Consider the following 24512-nt stretch of genomic DNA (forward strand, 5'->3'; position numbering starts at 1 on the left):
ATTCCCATGCTGTGCTTTTAAACTGTGTTAACAGCGAGCATTAGCTTATATGAGCTCCATGTACTGCTGCGGCCGAGTTTATTCGAGCATTTGCCCGTTCTCGGCCGCAGCAGTAACCTGGCGCGCGCCGGAGGGTGCCGGGCGCGCGCCGAAGCAGCGGAGGAGCGCCCTCCGATCGGGGCGCTCTCCCTCCCGCTGCCTGGTCCGCCGGGTCCCCCGGAACCCCCTGCCGCCGTCCCCCACATCGCGGGACACCAGGGCTCCCTCGGGGAGCCCTGGACGCGCGTGCAGGGGGTGCAGGCACCCGATGACGCGTGACCGCGCATCGGTGATGCGCGGCACGCTGAGGGAGTGCGGCTAGCACGCCGGGGCATCCCCCGGCTTGCGGTGCTAGCCGTGCTTCAATAAAACGTGTCGCCAGTGTAACAATGGTATTTCAGACAAAAGTTGACACATTTTATGCTCATTTGCATGTCATTTCCCAGAATCCCTTGCTGCAGTGGAAGCACTGTACGCTGGGGATAATAGTGAAAGGCAGGGTTGCAGATCTGCCTAAGACATGTGAATGTGCTCACAAGTGTTCTTTTTATTTGCTATATATATAGTGATACAGTCACTATCTCTGTATGCTGGAGTAGTGCAGTAAGTGTGCTTTCCAGCATGCAGACAGTAAATTCCTTCTGTAGGAGCTTGCTGCACCTGTAGCTAATTCGCAGAGAACTCCTGAAGGAACAGGGGTTTTAATAAACAGGCAGGCCGCTGCTTGCATAGTGAGAGAGAGACTTCTCCCCAACCAGGAGGAGACTGGTTGGTCTGGCTACCTGTTCCAGAACCTGCAGTGGCAGGGCAAGACTGACCAGAAAAATGTACCTGGAAGATGCAGGACCCTGCGGCCATGAAAAAGGTGAGCCACAGGGAATTAAGCTGCCCAGGAGGGTGTGCCTGGCACAAGGCTTGGACTTTCCCCTATTATCCCAGTCAGGAGAGAACTAGGAGCCAGCAGGTAAAATTACCGGCATATGAATATTTTTGTTAAGGGGCTTAGCCCTCAAGCCGGTAGTTAGGGACTAACAACAGTGTTAGTTAGAGCTCTACGAGGAGCTAGGCATTTTCTTTGGTTGCTGTTTTGTTTTATCCCCTGTACATAAAACCCTGTTCAACATCCAGTGGCGGCCGCCTTTAGCCTCCTGCGGCTTTCTCCGCGGGTTTTTTTTAAAACCCGACGGCGCGCGGCTTTTATTTTTTTCGTTTTCCCGCGCCGCGGGTGCTTTCAATGATAAGCGCCACTAGCGCTTATCTGATGAATGCAGCCGCCGCGCGGGAAACTCCGATACAAACAGAGAAAATGCCCGGATAAATCCGGGTAAGTGTTAGGATAAAGGTGGCCGCGACAGTGCTATAGAGTTTCCTGCCTTGAATACGGAACAAGAGACACCTCAACGTGACGGAGGCATCACAATATATATAAAAATATTTTAACAGGAAAAAATACATTGAGAATTACCTCTCGTTTTCAAGTATGTCCTGGGCACAAAATAAAGTTACAAGTTACAAGTTACAAACATGTTTCATGTAGGAAACAGCCAAAGCCTTGAATGAACTTGTGTCCATTTGCATGCACGAGTACACACATATGTTAAGTATTTTTTTATATTTTTTATTATTGTGTGTTGTAATTATTATTATTATAATTTGCTATCATTTGTCATTTATCATCTTACATCTCTATTTTTTTTTGTGATGTAGTTTCGTTTACATGATATAGGACTTTTATTATCAAATACTTGCAGTTTATATGCCTATTAATATATTGTACTTTGTGCAGCATTTGTTTGTTCATGTATAGGGATTGTTACGGGCGTCTCCATTGGCTAATCACCGGTGTCTTAGCTTTTTTGTATAGGCACTGACGATTGGCCGCTGGTCGCTCCCTTGACCACTCCCCTCTATGTAGGTGTGCCTATAAATACCGAGCCCTCCACCATGTTGGTATTCCCTTTGAAAAAGTCACTGTTGCAACGAAACGCGTCAGGGTACGTCACCACGACACTACGTCATCACGCAGTGCGCGCTTTACGGCCGGAGAGCGCATGGAGCTGATCTGAGGCTGACAACTTTAAATCGCATTATAAGCAAAGAGACAGTGTTATCAATCATCCAAATTGCTGGAGGTGAACCGGATGGGATATCGATCCACTGATGTGTTCCAGGACGGTGTGGCCTTGTTGGTGGTGATTATATCACAAACTGCTTTTAATTCTTGTACTTTTGTGAGTGTTCTTAATCCCCTTGTCCTCTTTTTTAACATTAAATTTACTTTTTTACACTATGGGACGTGCGCTCTCTGTTCTTCTCTTTCTATAGATTTCTGCTGGAATTGGTTATTCCTTCTGAGAGCAGCCGTGGGTCCCTGGCTGTCATCTTGTTCCCAATTTGAATTTTTTCTGGACTTGTACTAAGGGTTGGACTTTCTACATTTTTGTTTTTCTTTCTTTGTTTGTTATATATGTAATCACTATTATTGGCACGTTAGATTTATATATCTATATGTTTTTTTAGATTGATATATTATTGTTTATATACACATTTTTTTAATTTTTTTTATTATTTTTCATATTATTAATCACCTTGTTTCATTAGTGGCACTACTGTATTTTTTCATATATATATATACAGTGGTTGACAAATCACCAAAAAATCTACTCGCCACACAAAAAAATCTACTCGCCACCTAGTACCAAACGTGTGCTGCTTGGGCCAATATTTACTCGCCCGGGGGTTAAATCCACTCGCCCGGGGCGAGCAAATGTATAGGTTTGTCGAACACTGTATATATATATATATATATATATATATATATATATATATATATATATATATATATCTCGCGAGACCAGAAGAGCAACGTAGGAGACTTGGAAGGTAGCTGCGGGCGGATCGAACACATCACGAAGAACCTCAGCGTTCCACACGGAGAGACGGCAGACCGCCACACTAAGCAGCAGGACGGAGAGGATTGTATATCCTACATGCCCTAAACATCTGCTACTTTGTAAGTAGCGTTCTACTTTTGCGCAGTAACCAATACAAAACGTACTTCACCATCTTTTTTCAGAGATCTCAGCCAAGATATACCATTGTTCCCAGTCTAAGATATGCTCAAATTTGAATTGTTTAGCTACATTTGCGCCTGTGTTTTCCCCTTGTTTTTCACATATATTGCAACTGTGTATAGTGTAACACTAGGGCAGCATTTGTGAGCTACATTTTATTGTTTTATTGTGTTAATTTGCGCACTTAGTATTTTTATAGTTTTTATATATATATATATATATATATTTATATATATATATATACACAGTGTTCGACAATCATATACATTTACACGCCCGGGGCGAGGGGATTTAACCCCCGGGCTAGTAAATATTGGCCCAAGCAGCACACGTGTTTGTTTTTTTAAATTTCGCGCTGAAATTTTCCCTGCTCGCGCTGAAAAAAAACAAAAAAAAAACCTCCCCCTACCTGACAGCTGATTGGCGTGTGCTCCCAGGCTTTGTGGGCATGCGGCCAAGCTCTATATGAGCCCGCCCCCAACGAGCAGCCATTCTTTCCCCATGGAGGACACAGTAAGTACTATCTGTGCCTTCCCCCTGTCCCCGGCGCTCCCGCTGCCTGCAGTTATGGAGCTGGTAGCGGGGGTGTTCTCCTGTCCCCGGCGCTCCCCCCCGTGACAGTCCCTCAGGTCTCCGCTTCACCCCGATCCCCATGTCAGCCCACGGGGCCGGGAGATTGGAGCGGGGATGCCCCTCAGGTCCCCGCTTCACCCCGATCCCTGTGTCAGCCCGCGGGGCCGGGAGATTGGAGCGGGGATGCCCCTCAGGTCCCCGCTTCACCCCGATCCCCGTGTCAGCCCGCGGGGCCGGGAGATTGGAGCGGGGATGCCCCTCAGGTCCCCGCTTCACCCCGATCCCTGTGTCAGCCCACGGGGCCGGGAGATTGGAGCGGGGATGCCCATCAGGTCCCCGCTTCACCCTGATCCCCGTGTCAGCCCGCGGGGCCAGGAGATTGGAGCGGGGATGCCCCTCAGGTCCCCGCTTCACCCCGATCCCCGTGTCAGCCCGCGGGGCCACGAGATTGGAGCGGGGATGCCCCTCAGGTCCCTGCTTCACCCCGATCCCCGTGTCAGCCCGCGGGGCCGGGAGATTGGAGCGGGGATGCCCCTCAGGTCCCTGCTTCACCCCGATCCCTGTGTCAGCCCGCGGGGCCGGGAGATTGGAGCGGTCCCGCTGCCTGCATGGAGGTGGTAGCGGGGGGGGGGGGGTGTTCTTCCAAGTGTGTGTGTGTATATGGGAGTGTGTGTGTGTTTATATGTGTGTGTGTGTATATGGGAGTGTATGAGTGTGTGTGTATGTATATATATATATGGGAGAGAAAGCGTGTGTGTATATGGGAGTATGTGTGTATATGGGAGTGTGTGTGTATATGGGAGTATGTGTGTATATGGGGGAGTGTGTGTGTATATGGGGGAGTGTGTGTGTATATGGGAGTGTGTGTGTATATGGAGGAGTGTGTGCGTATATGGGGGAGTGTGTGTGTATATGGGGGAGTGTGTTGTGTATATGGAGGAGTGTGTGTGTGTGTATATGGGGGAGTGTGTGTGTGTGTATATGGAGGAGTGTGTGTGTATATGGGGGAGTGTGTGTGTGTGTGTGTGTGTTTATGTGTATGGAGGAGTGTGTGTGTGTGTGTATGGGGGAGTCAGTCACCATCTCCCCACCCAGTTCCCCCCCATCAGTCAGTCCCCCCACCCATCTCCTCTCTGTCTCTCCTCCCTGTCTCTCTCACCCACACTCTCTCCTGTCTTTCACCCACACTCTCTCCTGTCTCTCGCCCACACTCTCTCCTGTCTCTCGCCCACACTCTCTCCTGTCTCTCGCCCACACTCTCTCCGTCTCTCGCCCACACTCTCTCCGTCTCTCGCCCACACTCTCTCCGTCTCTCGCCCACACACTCTCTGTCTCTCACCCACACTCTCTCTGTCTCTCACTCACACTCTCTCTGTCTCTCACCCACACTCTCTGTCTCTCACCCACACTCTCTCTGTCTCTCACCCACATTCTCTCTGTCTCTCACCCACACTCTCTCTGTCTCTCACCCACACTCTCTCTGTCTCTCACCCACACTCTCTCTGTCTCTCACCCACACTCTCTCTGTCTCTCACCCACACTCTCTCTGTCTCACACCCACACTCTCTCTGTCTCACACTCTGGATCTGGATATCTTATTTACCCTGTATATCTTAACTGCCCTATACTACACCGACATAACTTATACTGCTTTCTTCCAGATCTGACTCAAGCTTCACACAGGAAACATCGGAACACCCCCTAACCCAGAAGACAGGTAGGGAACACCTCCCCTCCAATGTATAACATTGCAGGAATGCGGGTACCTGGACATTGAGGGACTGCAGATCAGGTAAGATCCCAGGCGGGATTGCTGCTTTAGATATTGTGAAGCGGGGACGTCCAGACACTGGTTAAGGGGTTCAGGAAACTAGTCATTCACATCTGGCTTTTATTTCTAGATCCAACATTTACACACACACACACACACACACACACACACACACACACACACACACACACACACACACACACACACACACACACACACACACACACACACACACACACACACACACACACACACACACACACCAAGGACTAATTGTAATATAATGTAATACAATATAAACATTTGTCAAAAACGAATGTTGTTCTGACTAGGAATTTATTAAATGTATTTTATTTATATATTTTATTTTAAAGCGGGTTGGGGGCGGGACTAGGGTTGGGGGTGGGACTAGGGGCGGGGTTGGGGCGGGACTAGGTGGTGAGTAGATTTTTTTGGTTGGGCGAGTAGATTTTTGGGTGATTTGTCGAACACTGTATATATATATATATATAATTGTGTGTTGTCTTGGTCTTTCAGTTTTCCTTGATGACTAAGACGATGACTAAAAGTAAGATGGGGGGATGAAGTGAGAAAATGTGTTGGGGCGACATGGTGAAGAGAGGCTGTACCCGCTGCACCTGGAGATCATTGGGGAGGCTTCATCCAGCAGTGGGGAGACAGTGGTGCTGAAGATGATGATGTGTGTGTGTGTACAGTGGCGGCCGCTTTCATTCTCCTGCGGCCGCCACCGCAATGTGCGGGCAGACGCGGCAGATTTTTTTTTTCTCCGACGAGTGCCGCGCGTCACTGGTGCGCGGTCACGCGTGCCAGGGTGCGTGCGTGGCGCGTGTGCCAGGGTTCCCCGAAGGTGGTTGAAGGGGTGGCGGGGTAAGGGGGGGGGATGCGTGTGTGCGGTCCCCGGACCCGGAGAAGCAGAGGCGGAGCAGCCAGGGGGTCGCGAGGGGAGGGGAAGGATGCGGGGAAGATGCGGCTGGTGCACGGCCAAGTTCGGCGCCAGCCGATATATGTCACGGGAAGACAAGGGTAAATCTTAGACTGAAGCTGGCCGCAGCAGTATATATATATATATATATATATATATATATATATATATTTACATAACTATATAAATATATACTGTATTTCTTTATTTGAAGGTTTCTCAAACAAGTAGTATGATGAAGATATACACACAGCGTTTTGGGCCACCCCCCCACAAACCCTTTTTCAATTCCCCTTGGAGGACTTGAAAAAGTTGTTCCCATGTCTTCATCGTCCTGCACGTTCCACGCTCCTCTATATTTCTGTAATTGCAGAACAGAGTGCCACCATGTTTTCTCACATTAGGATGTGCATGCGTGTGCATTTCTGAAGAGCTACGGTGCACAGCACACCCATCACAAAATAGTTCTGTGTGTAAGTGTCCATGTGCAAATCTGTGTATATCATTGGGTGTGTATATACACATTGATGATACACCGATGATGTCCTTGTAATTTGGAACGCAGACAAAAAATCGTTTTATACCTTCGTTAGTGAAATAAACTGTTATCAGTTTAACCTAAAATTCACCAGCGAATTGAATAAAGATCTTATCACCTTCTTGGATTTGGAGATATATATATTCATAATAATAGTATTCGTACCAGAACCCGCTTTAAAAGTACCAATGTCAATTCGTTCCTATACCCAACTAGTGGCCATGAACAGAAATGCATGAAAAACATCCCTTTTAGCCCGTTCCTCCGTTTGAGGCGAAACTGTGTAGATGAGACAGAGTTTCAAAAACAATCCCACTCTATGTGAAAGATATAAAAATAAAGGGTATGGCGACCATCCCATTGAAACCGCCTATAAGAAAGCCTCTATTACAAAAAGAGAAACTTTATTAAAGAGAAAAATTCCTAATTTTCAAAATAAGAAAAATGTAAAAGCTCATAATAATCTCCCAACTGAGAATACAACACTTTGTACTTCAATTGTTGACACATCAATGTCTGGTAAACCTACTCCTTTCTTTGTTACTATATGTAACAGTTCCCATAGAATAATAAAAAAAAACTATCACAACATTGGAACATATTACACATGGGCCCAATTTAAAAATATATACTTTCAGATAAACCCCCTGTTGTTTTTAAACGGTCTCAAAAACTGAAAAACATATTAGCTCCAAGTTTACTTAAAGGGACTAATAATAAAAAAAATGTCAAAAGGACCCTACAGACACTTTAGGTATAGTGGGAAACTTTAAATGTTCAAAATTTAAAGTTTGCTCGAAAATAAACCCTACAAAAACAATTGCGTCACATGTTACAGGAATGAAGTATAATCTAACCAGTTTTATTAACTGCCTGTCCACGTATGTGGTTTACATTCTAGAATGTAGTTGTGGACTGCAGTAGGTGGGCAGGACCAAGCGCAATGTGAAAGGGCGGATCATGGAACATTGGAGAAACATTTGAAATATTCCAAAATTTGAGGAAAACGCTAAACCATTGGCCCACCTCTTGACCCACTTTCGTGATTCTCACGGTTGTAGTACCAATGGGGTTCGATTTATGGGAATTGAAAGGATAGAGGAAACCATTGGAGCAGGGGGACCATGACCTATGCATTGCCAAAAGAGAGGCAATATTGGCTATTTACCTCGTAGAGCAAATATCCAGGGGGACTAAACAATTATATAGAATGAACCCCCTTTTTAAAATAAAATATTTTGTGACAATTTTAATAACGAATATATATATACACATGTTATCTTTTTATATAAAAAAGTATTGTCACTTTTAGTATGCCCTACAGGTCCTCTGCATTCAGATTGGTTGTATGATATTTATGTTTGCCATTTTGTATCATGGTTACATTTGTCCATCAGGTCTTTCCTTTATCCTGTACCCGCTTATCCCCTTCCTTACATGTTCCTTTCTATATTTTGTCTTTTCCTTTTTTTCCTTTTCTTCCTTCTTTTGTCTCTTTTCCCCCCTCTCTTCTTTGCCCATCCTCCCTCTTCCCCCCCCCTCTCTTTTCTTCCCCCCCCCTTTCTATTTATTTTCTTCCCCTTATCCTTTTCTTCAAAATATTGTGTGTTGTTGATGTTTAGTATTGTGTATGTACCAATGTCTAAGAACATTCTGTATAAGAATATTTACGCTGCTTTTTAATGCTTCCACCCATGTCCCGCTCTATATCATTCATGAATACATCTATATAAAATACTAATTTTATTTACTATTTTTTTTAAACAGATTACAGTCATTCTATTAATGACAATGTGTCTGATAATTCATGTGACCATTGGATCCCAAAAGAGCCATGAACTGTAGCAAGTGGGCACTTATAAAATATCACAATTCCAATTAGAATCTGTGATTGATTAAAGCTAATTGTATTCCACCAATCATGAAGCTATATATACCCGGACAGGGGTGTAGCATACTAACGCCTGACGAAGCAACATAACATGTGAAACGCGTTGTGGTAGGAGCAGCCATATGGTCCAGTGCAGTAGCTCAACAGCTCCAATACCCTATGAGTGTAGAAGCGAGACGCGCTTTTACCAGGGGTTATTGGGACCTTTGAACCCGGAAGTAGAAACAGCTAATCCCGGCACGCGGGATATACAGCTGAACACCGATACAATGTCTGACTCCTTCCAGGATTAGCAGCTGTGCAAAACGGATTTATTTTTATGGACTTACCTGAATCGCCGTCACCTTACATGTAACTCTACACTTACTTTTATGTGTATTGTTAAATACATGTTCACCTGCATGTAACCCTACCCCTGCCTCCTAATCTGCATGTAACTCTACCTCTGCTTTATAATTTGCATGTAACCCTACCTCTGCCTTCTAATCTGCATGTAACCCTACCTCTGCCTTCTAATCTGCATGTATAACAAAAAGACATGTGCTCACACAGCGCTAATCCCAATAACAATAATAACACAATAATTCAATAAAGACAATAGATGAACTAATAAAATAAATAACAAATATGATAACAACAGGGCAGCCAGGAATGGACTGGTAGAACCAGCACCAGAGAGAGCACAACAAAAACAAATACAGACCAGCGCCCAGAAAGGTGAATAAATGTCCACTGGGAGTGGAGCCTGATCTCACGACTGATTGGACTTTATCCTGGACTCAGTGGACATTTTTTCACCTCCCTGGGCGCTGGTCTGTATTTGTTTTTGTTCTAATCTGCCTTCTAATCTACATGGAACTCTACCTCTGCCTTCTAATCTGCATGGAACTCTACCTCTGCCTTCTAATCTGCTTGTAACTCTACCTCTGCCTTCTAATCTGCATGGAACTCTACCTCTGCCTTCTAATCTGCATGGAACTCTACCTCTGCCTTCTAATCTGCATGGAACCCTACCTCTGCCTTCTAATCTGCATGGAACTCTACCTCTGCCTTCTAATCTGCATGGAACTCTACCTCTGCCTTCTAATCTGCATGGAACTCTACCTCTGCCTTCTAATATGCATGTAACTCTATATCTGCCTTCTAATCTGCATGGAACTCTACCTCTGCCTTCTAATCTGCATGGAACTCTACCTCTGCCTTCTAATCTGCATGGAACTCTACCTCTGCCTTCTAATCTGCATGTAACTCTACCTCTGCCTTCTAATCTGCATGTAACTCTATATCTGCCTTCTAATCTGCATGGAACTCTACCTCTGCCTTCTAATCTGCATGGAACTCTACCTCTGCCTTCCAATCTGAATGCATTCCTACTGCTGCATACAGCAGATGTGTCAGCGTTTGGCAACATGCAAATAGGTGCAAAGGTAAAAACAAACCCCACTCCTATTCAGGAAAGCCATCGTGAGTAGTACTGAGTACATTTATCTTGAGGGCGCATGCGTCCCTGCTAGCTTGTGATAAAGCCGCAGGGCTGGGGCTGCAGAACGGGGGGACTGGGGAAGCACTCACTGCGGTCGTATCATCCTCAGGGAGGGAGCGGGGTGTGTAAATGAAACTCGCAAAGTTAAGATCGATCTCTGACACAGACAGGATTCCGTTGTTTTGCAGCTTTTTTGTTTCATCTTCACATACCTAAAAGACAAGTATTGTGAATTATTAACCACAGGAGCTCAGAAAGAAGCCCTTCCCCTGTAATGCTACGGGACTTTAGGTTGATTAAAGCAATGTTACAGGTTTAAAATTCAGTTAACCCCATTTGCTGACAAAGTGACGGGCAATGCACTGGCGCCCCCTCTGGCAGCAAAGGGTTTAACATATTTGCATACCCATGTGTGCGCTAATGACAGTCCTACTGTATAGTATTGTACTCCAATTTGCTGTCCTGCTCACAAGTTTTCATGTAATTAAGAAATACTAGCCGTAATTATCATCACACAGAATACAGCTTCACCTCTCTATTATTATCACCATCGTTTACATATAAAGTGCGGTCCTATTTACGCAATGTGGAAACAGGGTGATCTAAATGGCATAAACAGAGTGACATATAAGTGCAAACAGATACAAAATGGCTATGCTCGTGAGAGCCGACAACCTACTAGAAATAAAACTCCTTCTGCTGGCGACCATCCGATTTTGCAAATGTATCTTTGGGAGAAGTGGGATTTCCAAGGGTCTGGACCAATCCCTATTGGCCCTGAACAGGAAAACCCTCCCCTATCCTCTACCCAGTAGCAATGAGTTTCAGGTTAGGGCAGAACATCACAAGCCTTTTCAGAGACGATACAAGGACACTAAAAACATTACTGATCTCAGCGTGCATGCAGTAATATTTGTGAACAAACTCATAAAGGAGCAATCCAAGCCGTTTCTTTTTCTTCCAGTTTTTAATATAGGGTTGAAGCAGGGAGTCTCTGGAGTTGAACTCTATTAATTTAATCTCTGGGAACCCCCTGCATCCAGAGATACTTACCTCTGAAAGGGGTGCCTGTATCTCCTGCAGTTCTCTGCTGTTTAAAGCACCCGGTCATATAGGCCAATAGGAAGCTGCACCAGGTGATGTCACGGCTTCCTACTGGCCCACAAAGCCCGGGAGTTTGGAAAGTAGCCATATAGTGAACCCTAGGTGACTACCGGCACCCACTATGGAGGTAAGTATCTCAAGAAGCAGGAAGTCCCCGGAGGTGAAATGAACGGGGGTCAGCTCCGGAGGCCCCCTGCTTCAATCCTGTGTTTAAAAAAAAATGAAACAAAAATAACTCCGCTTTGATTACTTCTTTAAAAGTTGTGAATTTTCTAAGAACTGCTTTATTACTGCTCCTTGCCAATGAAATGCTGTGTGACGCTGTAGTGACTGGAACAGGCAGGGCGCATCGTGTGACACCGTGGATGCAGTTGAACATGATTTGTCTTTGCTGAAATAACTCTTTGAAACTAGTTACGTAACGGAGAGCGTTCAATTTTTTTACAGCTCCAAGATATAGAGCCATAGCTATGAAACAATGCTATGCCATGGGACACTTTCCACAATGCTATGCCACGGGACACGTTCCACAATGCTATGCCACGGGACACGTTCCACAATGCTATGCCATGGGACACTTTCCACAATGCTATGCCACGGGACATGTTCCATAATGCTATGCCATGGGACACAATCCACAATGCTATGCCATGGGACACTTTCCACAATGCTATGCCACGGGACACGTTCCACAATGCTATGCCACGGGACACTTTCCACAATGCTATGCCACGGGACACGTTCCACAATGCTATGCCATGGGACACGTTCCACAATGCTATGCCACGGGACAGTTTCCACAATGCTATGCCATGGGACAGTTTCCACAATGCTATGCCATGGGACAGTTTCCACAATGCTATGCCACGGGACACGTTCCACAATGCTATGCCATGGGACACGTTCCACAATGCTATGCCATGGGACACTATCCACAATGCTATGCCATGGGACAGTTTCCACAATGCTATGCCATGGGACACGTTCCACAATGCTATGCCATGGGACACGTTCCACAATGCTATGCCATGGGACACGTTCCACAATGCTATGCCATGGGACAGTTTCCACAATGCTATGCCATGGGACAGTTTCCACAATGCTATGCCATAAGACACTATCCACAATGCTATGCCATGGGACACTTTCCACAATGCTATGCCATAAGACACTATCCACAATACTATGCCATGGGACACGTTCCCCAATACTATGCCATGGGACACGTTCCACAATGATATGCCACGGGACACTTTCCACAATGCTATGCCATGGGACAGTTTCCACAATGCTATGCCATGGGACACGTTCCACAATGATATGCCACGGGACACTTTCCACAATGCTATGCCATGGGACACGTTCCACAATGATATGCCACGGGACACGTTCCACAATGCTATGCCATGGGACACGTTCCACAATGCTATGCCATGGGACACGTTCCACAATGCTATGCCATGGGACACGTTCCACAATGCTATGCCATAAGACACTTTCCACAATGCTATGGCATGGGACAGTTTCCACAATGCTATGCCATGGGACACGTTCCACAATGCTATGCCATGGGACACTTTCCACAATGCTATGCCACGGGACATGTTCCATAATGCTATGCCATGGGACACAATCCACAATGCTATGCCATGGGACACTTTCCACAATGCTATGCCACGGGACACGTTCCACAATGCTATGCCACGGGACACTTTCCACAATGCTATGCCACGGGACACGTTCCACAATGCTATGCCATGGGACACGTTCCACAATGCTATGCCACGGGACAGTTTCCACAATGCTATGCCATGGGACAGTTTCCACAATGCTATGCCATGGGACAGTTTCCACAATGCTATGCCACGGGACACGTTCCACAATGCTATGCCATGGGACACGTTCCACAATGCTATGCCATGGGACACTATCCACAATGCTATGCCATGGGACAGTTTCCACAATGCTATGCCATGGGACACGTTCCACAATGCTATGCCATGGGACACGTTCCACAATGCTATGCCATGGGACACGTTCCACAATGCTATGCCATGGGACAGTTTCCACAATGCTATGCCATGGGACAGTTTCCACAATGCTATGCCATAAGACACTATCCACAATGCTATGCCATGGGACACTTTCCACAATGCTATGCCATAAGACACTATCCACAATACTATGCCATGGGACACGTTCCCCAATACTATGCCATGGGACACGTTCCACAATGATATGCCACGGGACACTTTCCACAATGCTATGCCATGGGACAGTTTCCACAATGCTATGCCATGGGACACGTTCCACAATGATATGCCACGGGACACTTTCCACAATGCTATGCCATGGGACACGTTCCACAATGATATGCCACGGGACACGTTCCACAATGCTATGCCATGGGACACGTTCCACAATGCTATGCCATGGGACACGTTCCACAATGCTATGCCATGGGACACGTTCCACAATGCTATGCCATAAGACACTTTCCACAATGCTATGCCATGGGACAGTTTCCACAATGCTATGCCATGGGACACGTTCCACAATGCTATGCCATAAGACACTTTCCACAATGCTATGCCATGGGACACTATCCACAATGCTATGCCATGGGACAGTTTCCACAATGCTATGCCATGGGACACGTTCCACAATGCTATGCCATAAGACACTATCCACAATGCTACGCCATGGGACAGTTTCCACAATGCTATGCCATGGGACAGTTTCCACAATGCTATGCCATGGGACACTATCCACAATGCTATGCCATGGGACACTATCCACAATGCTATGCCATAAGACACTATCCACAATGCTACGCCATGGGACACTATCCACAATGCTATGCCATGGGACAGTTTCCACAATGCTATGCCATGGGACTCTATCCACAATGCTATGCCATGGGACACAATCCACAATGCTATGCCATGGGACACTATCCACAATGCTATGCCATGGGACACTATACACAATGCTATGCCATGGGACACTATCCACAATGCTACACCATGGGACACTATACACAATGCTATGCCACGGGACACGATCCACAATGCTATGCCATGGGAAACTACCCACAATGCTATGCCATGGGACACTATACACAATGCTATGGCATGGGACACTTACCACAATACTATGCCATGGGACACGTTCCACAATGCTATGCCATGGGACACTATCCACAATGCTATGCCATGGGACACTACCCACAATGCTTTGCCATGGGACACTATCCACAATGCTATGCCATGGGACACTATCCACAATACTATGCCATGGGACACTATCCATAATGCTATGCCATGGGACACGTTCCACAATGCTATGCCATGGGACTCTATCCACAATGCTATGCCATGGGATACTATCCACAATACTATGCCATGGGACACTATCCACAATACTATGCCATGGGACACTATCCACAATGCTATGCCATGGGACTTTATCCACAATGCTATGCCATGGGACTCTATCCACAATGCTATGCCATGGGACACTATCCACAATGCTATGCCATGGGACACTATCCACAATGCTATGCCATGGGACAGTTTCCACAATGCTATGCCATGGGACGGTATCCACAATGCTATGTCATGGGACTCTATCCACAATGCTATGCCATGGGACTCTATCCACAATGCTATGCCATGGGACACAATCCACAATGCTATGCCATGGGACTCTATCCACAATGCTATGCCATGGGACTCTATCCACAATGCTATGCCATGGGACAGTATCCACAATGCTATGCCATGGGACACTATCCACAATGCTATGCCATGGGACACTATCCAGAATGCTATGCCATGGGACACTATCCACAATGCTATGCCATGGGACAGTTTCCACAATGCTATGCCATGGGACACGTTCCACAATGCTATGCCATGGGACAGTTTCCACAATGCTATGCCATGGGACAGTATCCACAATGCTATGCCATGGGACACTATCCACAATGCTATGCCATGGGACAGTTTCCACAATACTATGCCATGGGACACGTTCCATAATGATATGCCATGGGACACTATCCACAATTATATGCCATGGGACACTACCAACAATGCTATGCCATGGGACACTACCCACAATGCTATGCTATGGGACACTATCCACAATGCTATGCCTTGGGACACTATCCACAATACTATGCCATGGGACACTATCCACAATGCTATGCCATGGGACACTATACACAATGCTATGCCACGGGACACATTCCACAATGCTATGCCACGGGACACGTTCCACAATGCTATGCCTTGGGACAGTTTCCACAATGCTATGCCATGGGACAGTTTCCACAATGCTATGCCATGGGACACGTTCCACAATGATATGCCATGGGACACTATCCACAATGCTATGCCATGGGACACTATCCACAATGCAATGCCATGGGACACTTTCCACAATGCTATGCCATGGGACACTACCCACAATGCTATGCCATGGGACACGTTCCACAATGATATGCCATGGGACACTATCCACAATGCTATGCCATGGGACACTATCCACAATACTATGCCATGGGACACTATCCACAATGCTATGCCATGGGACACTATCCACAATGCTATGCCATGGGACACTATACACAATGCTATGCCATGGGACACGTTCCACAATGCTATGCCACGGGACACGTTCCACAATGCTATGCCTTGAGACACGTTCCACAATGATATGCCATGGGACACTATCCACAATGCTATGCCATGGGACACGTTCCACAATGATATGCCATGGGACACGTTCCACAATGCTATGCCTTGGGACACATTCCACAATGATATGCCATGGGACACGTTCCACAATGCTATGCCATGGGACACTATACAAAATGCTATGCCATGGGACACGTTCCACAATGCTATGCCACGGGACACGTTCCACAATGCTATGCCTTGGGACACGTTCCACAATGATATGCCATGGGACACTATCCACAATGCTATGCCATCGGACACTATCCACAATGCTATGCCATGGGACAGTTTCCACAATGCTATGCCACGGGACACGTTCCACAATACTATGCCATGGGACACGTTCCACAATGCTATGCCATGGGACACATTCCACAATGATATGCCATGGGACACGTTCCACAATGCTATGCCTTGGGACAGTTTCCACAATGCTATGCCATGGGACACGTTCCACAATGCTACGCCATGGGACAGTTTCCACAATGCTATGCCATGGGACACGTTCCACAATGCTATGCCATGGGACACTATCCACAATACTATGCCATGGGACACGTTCCACAATGCTATGCCATGGGACAGTATCCACAATGCTATGCCATGGCACACGTTCCACAATGCTATGCCATGGGACACTATCCACAATGCTTTGCCATGGGACACTATCAACAATGCTATGCCATGGGACACTACCCACAATGCTATGCCATGGGACACGTTCCACAATGCTATGCCTTGGGACAGTTTCCACAATGCTAAGCCATGGGACACTATCCACAATACTATGCCATGGGACACTACCCACAATGCTATGCCACGGGACACGTTCCACAATGCTATGCCACGGGACACTATCCACAATGCTTTGCCATGGGACACTATCAACAATGCTATGCCATGGGACACTATCCACAATACTATGCCATGGGACATTTTCCACAATGCTATGCCACGGGACACGTTCCACAATGCTATGCCATGGGACACTATCCACAATGCTATGCCATGGGACACTATCAACAATGCTATGCCATGGGACACTATCAACAATGCTATGCCATAGGACACTATCCACAATACTATGCCATGGGACACTTACCACAATGCTATGACACGAGACACGTTCCACAATGCTATGCCATGGGACACTATCCACAATGCTATGCCATGGGACACTATCCACAATGCTACGCCATGGGACAGTTTTCACAATGCTATGCCACGGGACACTACCCACAATGCTATGCCATGGGACAGTTTCCACAATGCTATGCCACGGGACACTACCCACAATGCTATGCCATGGGACAGTTTCCACAATGCTATGCCACGGGACACTACCCACAATGCTATGCCATGGGACACGTTCCCCAATACTATGCTACGGGACACGTTCCACAATGCTATGCCATGGGACACGTTCCATAATGCTATGCCATGGGACAGTTTCCACAATGCTATGCCATGGGACACGTTCCACAATGCTATGCCATGGGACACGTTCCACAATGCTATGCCATGGGACACGTTCCACAATGATATGCCTTGGGACAGTTTCCACAATGCTATGCCATGGGACACTATCCACAATACTATGCCATGGGACACGTTCCACAATGCTATGCCATGGGACAGTATCCACAATGCTATGCCATGGGACACTATCCACAATGCTATGCCATGGGACACGTTCCACAATGCTATGCCATGGGACAGTTTCCACAATGCTATGCCATGGGACACGTTCCACAATGCTATGCCATGGGACACGTTCCACAATGCTATGCCATGGGACACGTTCCACAATGATATGCCTTGGGACAGTTTCCACAATGCTATGCCATGGGACACTATCCACAATACTATGCCATGGGACACTACCCACAATGCTATGCCACGGAACACGTTCCACAATGCTATGCAATAGGACACTATCCACAATGCTTTGCCATGGGACACTATCAACAATGCTATGCCATGGGACACTATCCACAATGCTATGCCATGGGACACTATCTACAATGCTATGCCATGGGACACTATCCACAATGCTATGCCACGGGACACTACCCACAATGCTATGCCATGGGACACGTTCCCCAATACTATGCCACGGGACACGTTCCACAATGCTATGCCATGGGACACGTTCCATAATGCTATGCCATGGGACACTATCAACAATACTATGCCATGGGACACTATCAACAATGCTATGCCATGGGACACTACCCACAATGCTATGCCATGGGACACGTTCCATAATGCTATGCCATGGGACACGTTTCATAATGCTATGCCATGGGACACGTTCCACAATACTATGCCATGGGACACGTTCCACAATGCTATGCCATGGGACACGTTCCACAATGCTACGCCATGGGACAATTTCCACAATGCTACGCCATGGGACACGTTCCATAATGCTATGCCATGGGACACGTTCCACAATGCTATGCCATGGGACAGTTTCCACAATACTATGCCATGGGACACTTTCCACAATGCTATGCCATGGGACACTTTCCACAATGCTATGCCATGGGACACGTTCCATAATGCTATGCCATGGGACACTATCCACAATGCTATGCCATGAGACACGTTCCATAATGCTATGCCATGGGACACTATCCACAATGCTATGCCATGAGACACGTTCCATAATGCTATGCCATGGGACAATTTCCACAATGCTACGCCATGGGACACTATCCACAATGCTATGCCATGGGACACGTTCCACAATGCTATGCCATGGGACAGTTTCCACAATACTATGCCATGGGACACTTTCCACAATGCTATGCCATGGGACACGTTCCATAATGCTATGCCATGGGACACGTTCCACAATGCTATGCCATGGGACACGTTCCACAATGCTATGCCATGGGACACTTTCCACAATGCTATGCCATGGGACAGTTTCCACAATACTATGCCATGGGACACTTTCCACAATGCGATGCCATGGGACACTTTCCACAATGCTATGCCATGGGACACGTTCCATAATGCTATGCCATGGGACACTTTCCACAATGCTATGCCATGGGACACTTTCCACAATGCTATGCCATGGGACACGTTCCATAATGCTATGCCATGGGACACTATCCATAATGCTATGCCATGAGACACGTTCCACAATGCTATGCCATGGGACACGTTCCACAATGCTATGCCATGGGACACTTTCCACAATGCTATGCCATGGGACACTTTCCACAATGCTATGCCATGGGACAGTTTCCACAATGCTATGCCATGGGACACTATCTACAATGCTATGCCATGAGACACGTTCCACAATGCTATGCCATGGGACACGTTCCACAATGCTATGCCATGGGACACTATCCACAATGCTATGCCATGGGACACTATCTACAATGCTATGCCATGGGACACTATCCACAATGCTATGCCACGGGACACTACCCACAATGCTATGCCATGGGACACGTTCCCCAATACTATGCCACGGGACACGTTCCACAATGCTATGCCATGGGACACGTTCCATAATGCTATGCCATGGGACACTATCAACAATACTATGCCATGGGACACTATCAACAATGCTATGCCATGGGACACTACCCACAATGCTATGCCATGGGACACGTTCCATAATGCTATGCCATGGGACACGTTTCATAATGCTATGCCATGGGACACGTTCCACAATACTATGCCATGGGACACGTTCCACAATGCTATGCCATGGGACACGTTCCACAATGCTACGCCATGGGACAATTTCCACAATGCTACGCCATGGGACACGTTCCATAATGCTATGCCATGGGACACGTTCCACAATGCTATGCCATGGGACAGTTTCCACAATACTATGCCATGGGACACTTTCCACAATGCTATGCCATGGGACACTTTCCACAATGCTATGCCATGGGACACGTTCCATAATGCTATGCCATGGGACACTATCCACAATGCTATGCCATGAGACACGTTCCATAATGCTATGCCATGGGACACTATCCACAATGCTATGCCATGAGACACGTTCCATAATGCTATGCCATGGGACAATTTCCACAATGCTACGCCATGGGACACTATCCACAATGCTATGCCATGGGACACGTTCCACAATGCTATGCCATGGGACAGTTTCCACAATACTATGCCATGGGACACTTTCCACAATGCTATGCCATGGGACACGTTCCATAATGCTATGCCATGGGACACGTTCCACAATGCTATGCCATGGGACACGTTCCACAATGCTATGCCATGGGACACTTTCCACAATGCTATGCCATGGGACAGTTTCCACAATACTATGCCATGGGACACTTTCCACAATGCGATGCCATGGGACACTTTCCACAATGCTATGCCATGGGACACGTTCCATAATGCTATGCCATGGGACACTTTCCACAATGCTATGCCATGGGACACTTTCCACAATGCTATGCCATGGGACACGTTCCATAATGCTATGCCATGGGACACTATCCATAATGCTATGCCATGAGACACGTTCCACAATGCTATGCCATGGGACACGTTCCACAATGCTATGCCATGGGACACTTTCCACAATGCTATGCCATGGGACACTTTCCACAATGCTATGCCATGGGACAGTTTCCACAATGCTATGCCATGGGACACTATCTACAATGCTATGCCATGAGACACGTTCCACAATGCTATGCCATGGGACACGTTCCACAATGCTATGCCATGGGACACTTTCCATAATGCTATGGCATGGGACACTTACCACAATGCTATGGCATGGGACACTTACCACAATGCTATGCCATGGGACACTATCCACAATGCTATGCCATGGGACACGTTCCACAATGCTATGCCATGGGACACTATCCACAATGCTATGACACGTTCTGGCACCAGGAGACTGTTTTATTGTCCATTCATTTGGATGGGCTGCAACACGTCTTCCAGCACTGGAAGATGTCTTATGGCATTGCACCGCTTAGTAAATACGGGCCACAATTCCTAAAGTAAGTGGGATTGTCACTTTGGAAAAGCATCCCACCTAGGACCAAGAAAACAGCCATGATAAATCTAACATATTACATGGAGATGATTGATTTATAAAAAGTCAACAGGGTTGTTAGCCCTTTTGTTGTACCTAGGACAGCATGGACACCAGTTCGTGTTCCAGGGGCAGATTGGGCTGGCCTCGCCATTAGAGCAGAGTGGAGCTGCCTTCACTTCTGTTTCTGCCATCAGGTGCCTGGTGATGGCTACAGAAGAAGTGCCAGACTCCACCATCCCCCGGCACTGGGCAGGTTAATGCCTCTATGGGAACCAAATGCTGGATGGTTTTTACACTCTTAATCTAATCTCTTTTGTGGTCAGTGGATCCTACAATCTACAGGTAAATCCTCCAGTGCCCATTTGTTTTTTCCTGTGCGAAGTACTGGAATTATAACCTAACTTCGCCAAATGGGTAGAAGGGAAAAACAATATGAACAGTATCTTATAAGCATGAAATTCAGAGGACCCGGTGAAAAGTAAAACGTCGGACACAAGTAAGTGAAAGTTTCAATAGAAAGGTGATTGCATCTCTTGCCGGCTGTGTGGATCTGGGCTTTAAACTCTGAGAGCTGGAAGGTTATTTAAGGTATTTGGTGTAAGAATTTCTGACAAACTCAACGCATCTATTCAACAAATTACAATATGCCATCTAGCGGCCTGGGATACAGAACATGTGGTTTACTGTGGATGCTGTCGGAGCCATTTGGAACAATAAATACATGACCTATTGTGCCCATGGAAGTGGACTCAGCGGTGAGTCAGTATTGTTGATATAAGCTCAGAGATAATAGCAGGAGAGCTGTAATTTCCCTGAAACTATATACATAAACACAGTTTATTTAAAGGAATAACTACCAACAGTCTCAGAGCGTTACTCGCATGCATATTAACATGCTCAGTACTGGAGGGGGCCTGGTTTGGGCAGGTAATCTTATTAAATAGGCTCTTAGAAAGATGGGAATTTCCGGAGAATTGCATTATAACTGACCCTTGTCACATTGGGATCTCTGCAGAACTCTATTCAGTTCTACAGTACCTTTGTTTCGCTTGTAACAAAAGTAGTACAGTATTTATTGTATCATATCTGTTGGACTTGTTACATTGTCCAGATTTAAACTCTCGTGTTTCCGATAAACCGCGTTTAGAATCTGGAAGGTTTTGTGTGTCAATACAGAGTGTGCGTTTGGTGTACTGATACACATTTTTGATCACAGTTGCAATCATTGTAGGAAACAATTTCTTCCATTCGGTGTATATTTGTAGCCTAAGACAATTATTCTATATCACCCGAAGCGATAATTTTGGGGCCATTTTCGGCCACAAAATCCTCATAGAAGCCAATAGGGATTCTCAGCTGATGATGGCCCTAACAGCCAATGGAGGATAAAGCCCTTAGGGGTAAATCCAGAAAGCTCCATTAAGTCAGGGCAACTAACATCACGTTACCTAAATAGTTAACGGCCATTAGGTTCTCTGACTTTAACGGAAATCCACAAAGTGAAATATATGCAAAGACAACGTCTGTTAGGCCGCTCGTTAGCATATGGCGAACATGACATTAGCCAGCTAACGTTGGTATAAGACACCCTGGTGCTAGCTGGCAGTAACGCTTGGTGACGTTAGCCATATGCTAAGGAAGATGCCAAGAATATATTGCAATGCAATATATACAAGGCATCTGCTTTCCCAATAAAAAATGACTACTAAACCCCTTGGAAGCCATAGTGGCCATGAAGGCATGCACTATGCATACCTTCATAGTCACTAACATAGCCAAAAGGCTAATAGAAGTAGCCTAACTACCCTACTACCCATTGTATATCATAACAGTTAAACCGCAATGGCATACACAGGTTAACCACCCCCGTAACCCCCTGGTGGCCTAACCTCCCTCCCCGGGGCATCTACCCCCATAAAGATCTAGTGTAAATTTTAAAGCAAATAATAACCAGTGATAAAAAAAAATGACACACTCATACAGAATTCAATATCTCCCATTATCATGTGTGCATCCCTAACACTTAATACTTCTCCCGAACACTTCTAAATATTTAACCCTTTGAGTGCCAGAGGGGCTCCAGCTCCAGGGTATCGCAGCTCCCCTGGCACTCGCGATCACTTGACCGCTTATCCAAAGCAATCCCGTGATCGCTCCGGAACAGAAGTGGTGGAGCCCTCCTCTGCCGTTCCTTGTCCTGTAAGATCTCCCCTACAAAACCGAGCAAGCAGATCATGATGTAGGAGCTAAGTCATGGGGTCTCTGGTGGATCGGACCTCATGATGCAGTACCTACATCTCAAGGGCACCCAAAAAGTTTAAAGGGTGCCATCGGCGGGTTACTAAACATGCATTCACAACACAATACAAAATGTCGTGACTCTTTATGCGGCTTTACAGAATATTGCCTGAAGCAACCGGCAGCAAACAGGCATGGACCCACAATCAGAAGGTTCAATCAGGCCAGAAGGACTTCAAATTCATCAACACATTAAATCCTTTTTTTTAATTAGATATAAAAGAAGGGGAAGATGTCCAGGGATATAAAACAGAAACCGTAGAAAAAAACAGTGTTAGCAATTCTCGACACGTTTGGAGTGCGATAGTGCCGAGGTGAGGATTGGAATTTCCTGAGAGCAATCAAGGCCTCTATTTACCACTATCTCCCAGCTTCAAAAATGGGCCAAAACCTGTGCAAAACAGCATGTTTATCAAAGAAAAGGAATCCCATTAAAAGAAACTGAACTTTTGTCTTTCATTAATCTGCTGCAAAATTATTTGCACTTGTTTTTCCCCAGTTTTGCCCCTGGGAGACTTTACAAAATTATCCAGCAGGTATAAACCGTTGGAGAAGTGAGGTCCTCGGAAAAAAAGGTTATTAAATGGTATGTATGGATGTAGCCAGCTTTATCTCGCTTACTCAAAATGCAGAATATCAGTTTTCATAGGATTCAATGGCCGTGATCGGGCAGAATATCAGATCATAGTGTGACAGCGGTTAAAATAACCCTTTCTACATCTGTACTTGGCTCTGTGGGAATTAGTAAGCAATTTTGGTAACCCCACAAATTCTTGAAGTTGAAAGAGGAAAAATTAACATTACGTCAAGGAACCACAATAATTCAGCGAATTCGTTCATTTGACCTAATAAGGCTAAAAGGCTGGGTCGTACAGGTTTAAACTCCCTTCCCACCTCAAGATGACATCCTGCTGTATCTTGTAAGGAGCACACCCTTGATTCCTGTTAAAGAGATTCTTCATAGAAAAGCATACATTATATAGAATCTAAGTAT

General features: G+C 46.2%; 1 protein-coding gene across 1 annotated transcript in view; it reads right to left on the reverse strand.

Annotated features, from left to right (window-relative positions):
- The window catches only part of PDE2A (phosphodiesterase 2A), an 818679-nt gene that overhangs the window by 28739 nt on the left and 765428 nt on the right, over positions 1 to 24512 (reverse strand). The window contains exon 21 of the mRNA XM_075593270.1: positions 10402 to 10524. Within this exon, the coding sequence (XP_075449385.1) occupies positions 10402 to 10524 (123 nt within the window). The remainder of the gene's footprint in view (positions 1 to 10401; positions 10525 to 24512) is intronic.

The sequence above is a fragment of the Ascaphus truei genome, chromosome 3 (genome assembly GCF_040206685.1).
Source record: "Ascaphus truei isolate aAscTru1 chromosome 3, aAscTru1.hap1, whole genome shotgun sequence".
NCBI lineage: Eukaryota > Metazoa > Chordata > Amphibia > Anura > Ascaphidae > Ascaphus > Ascaphus truei.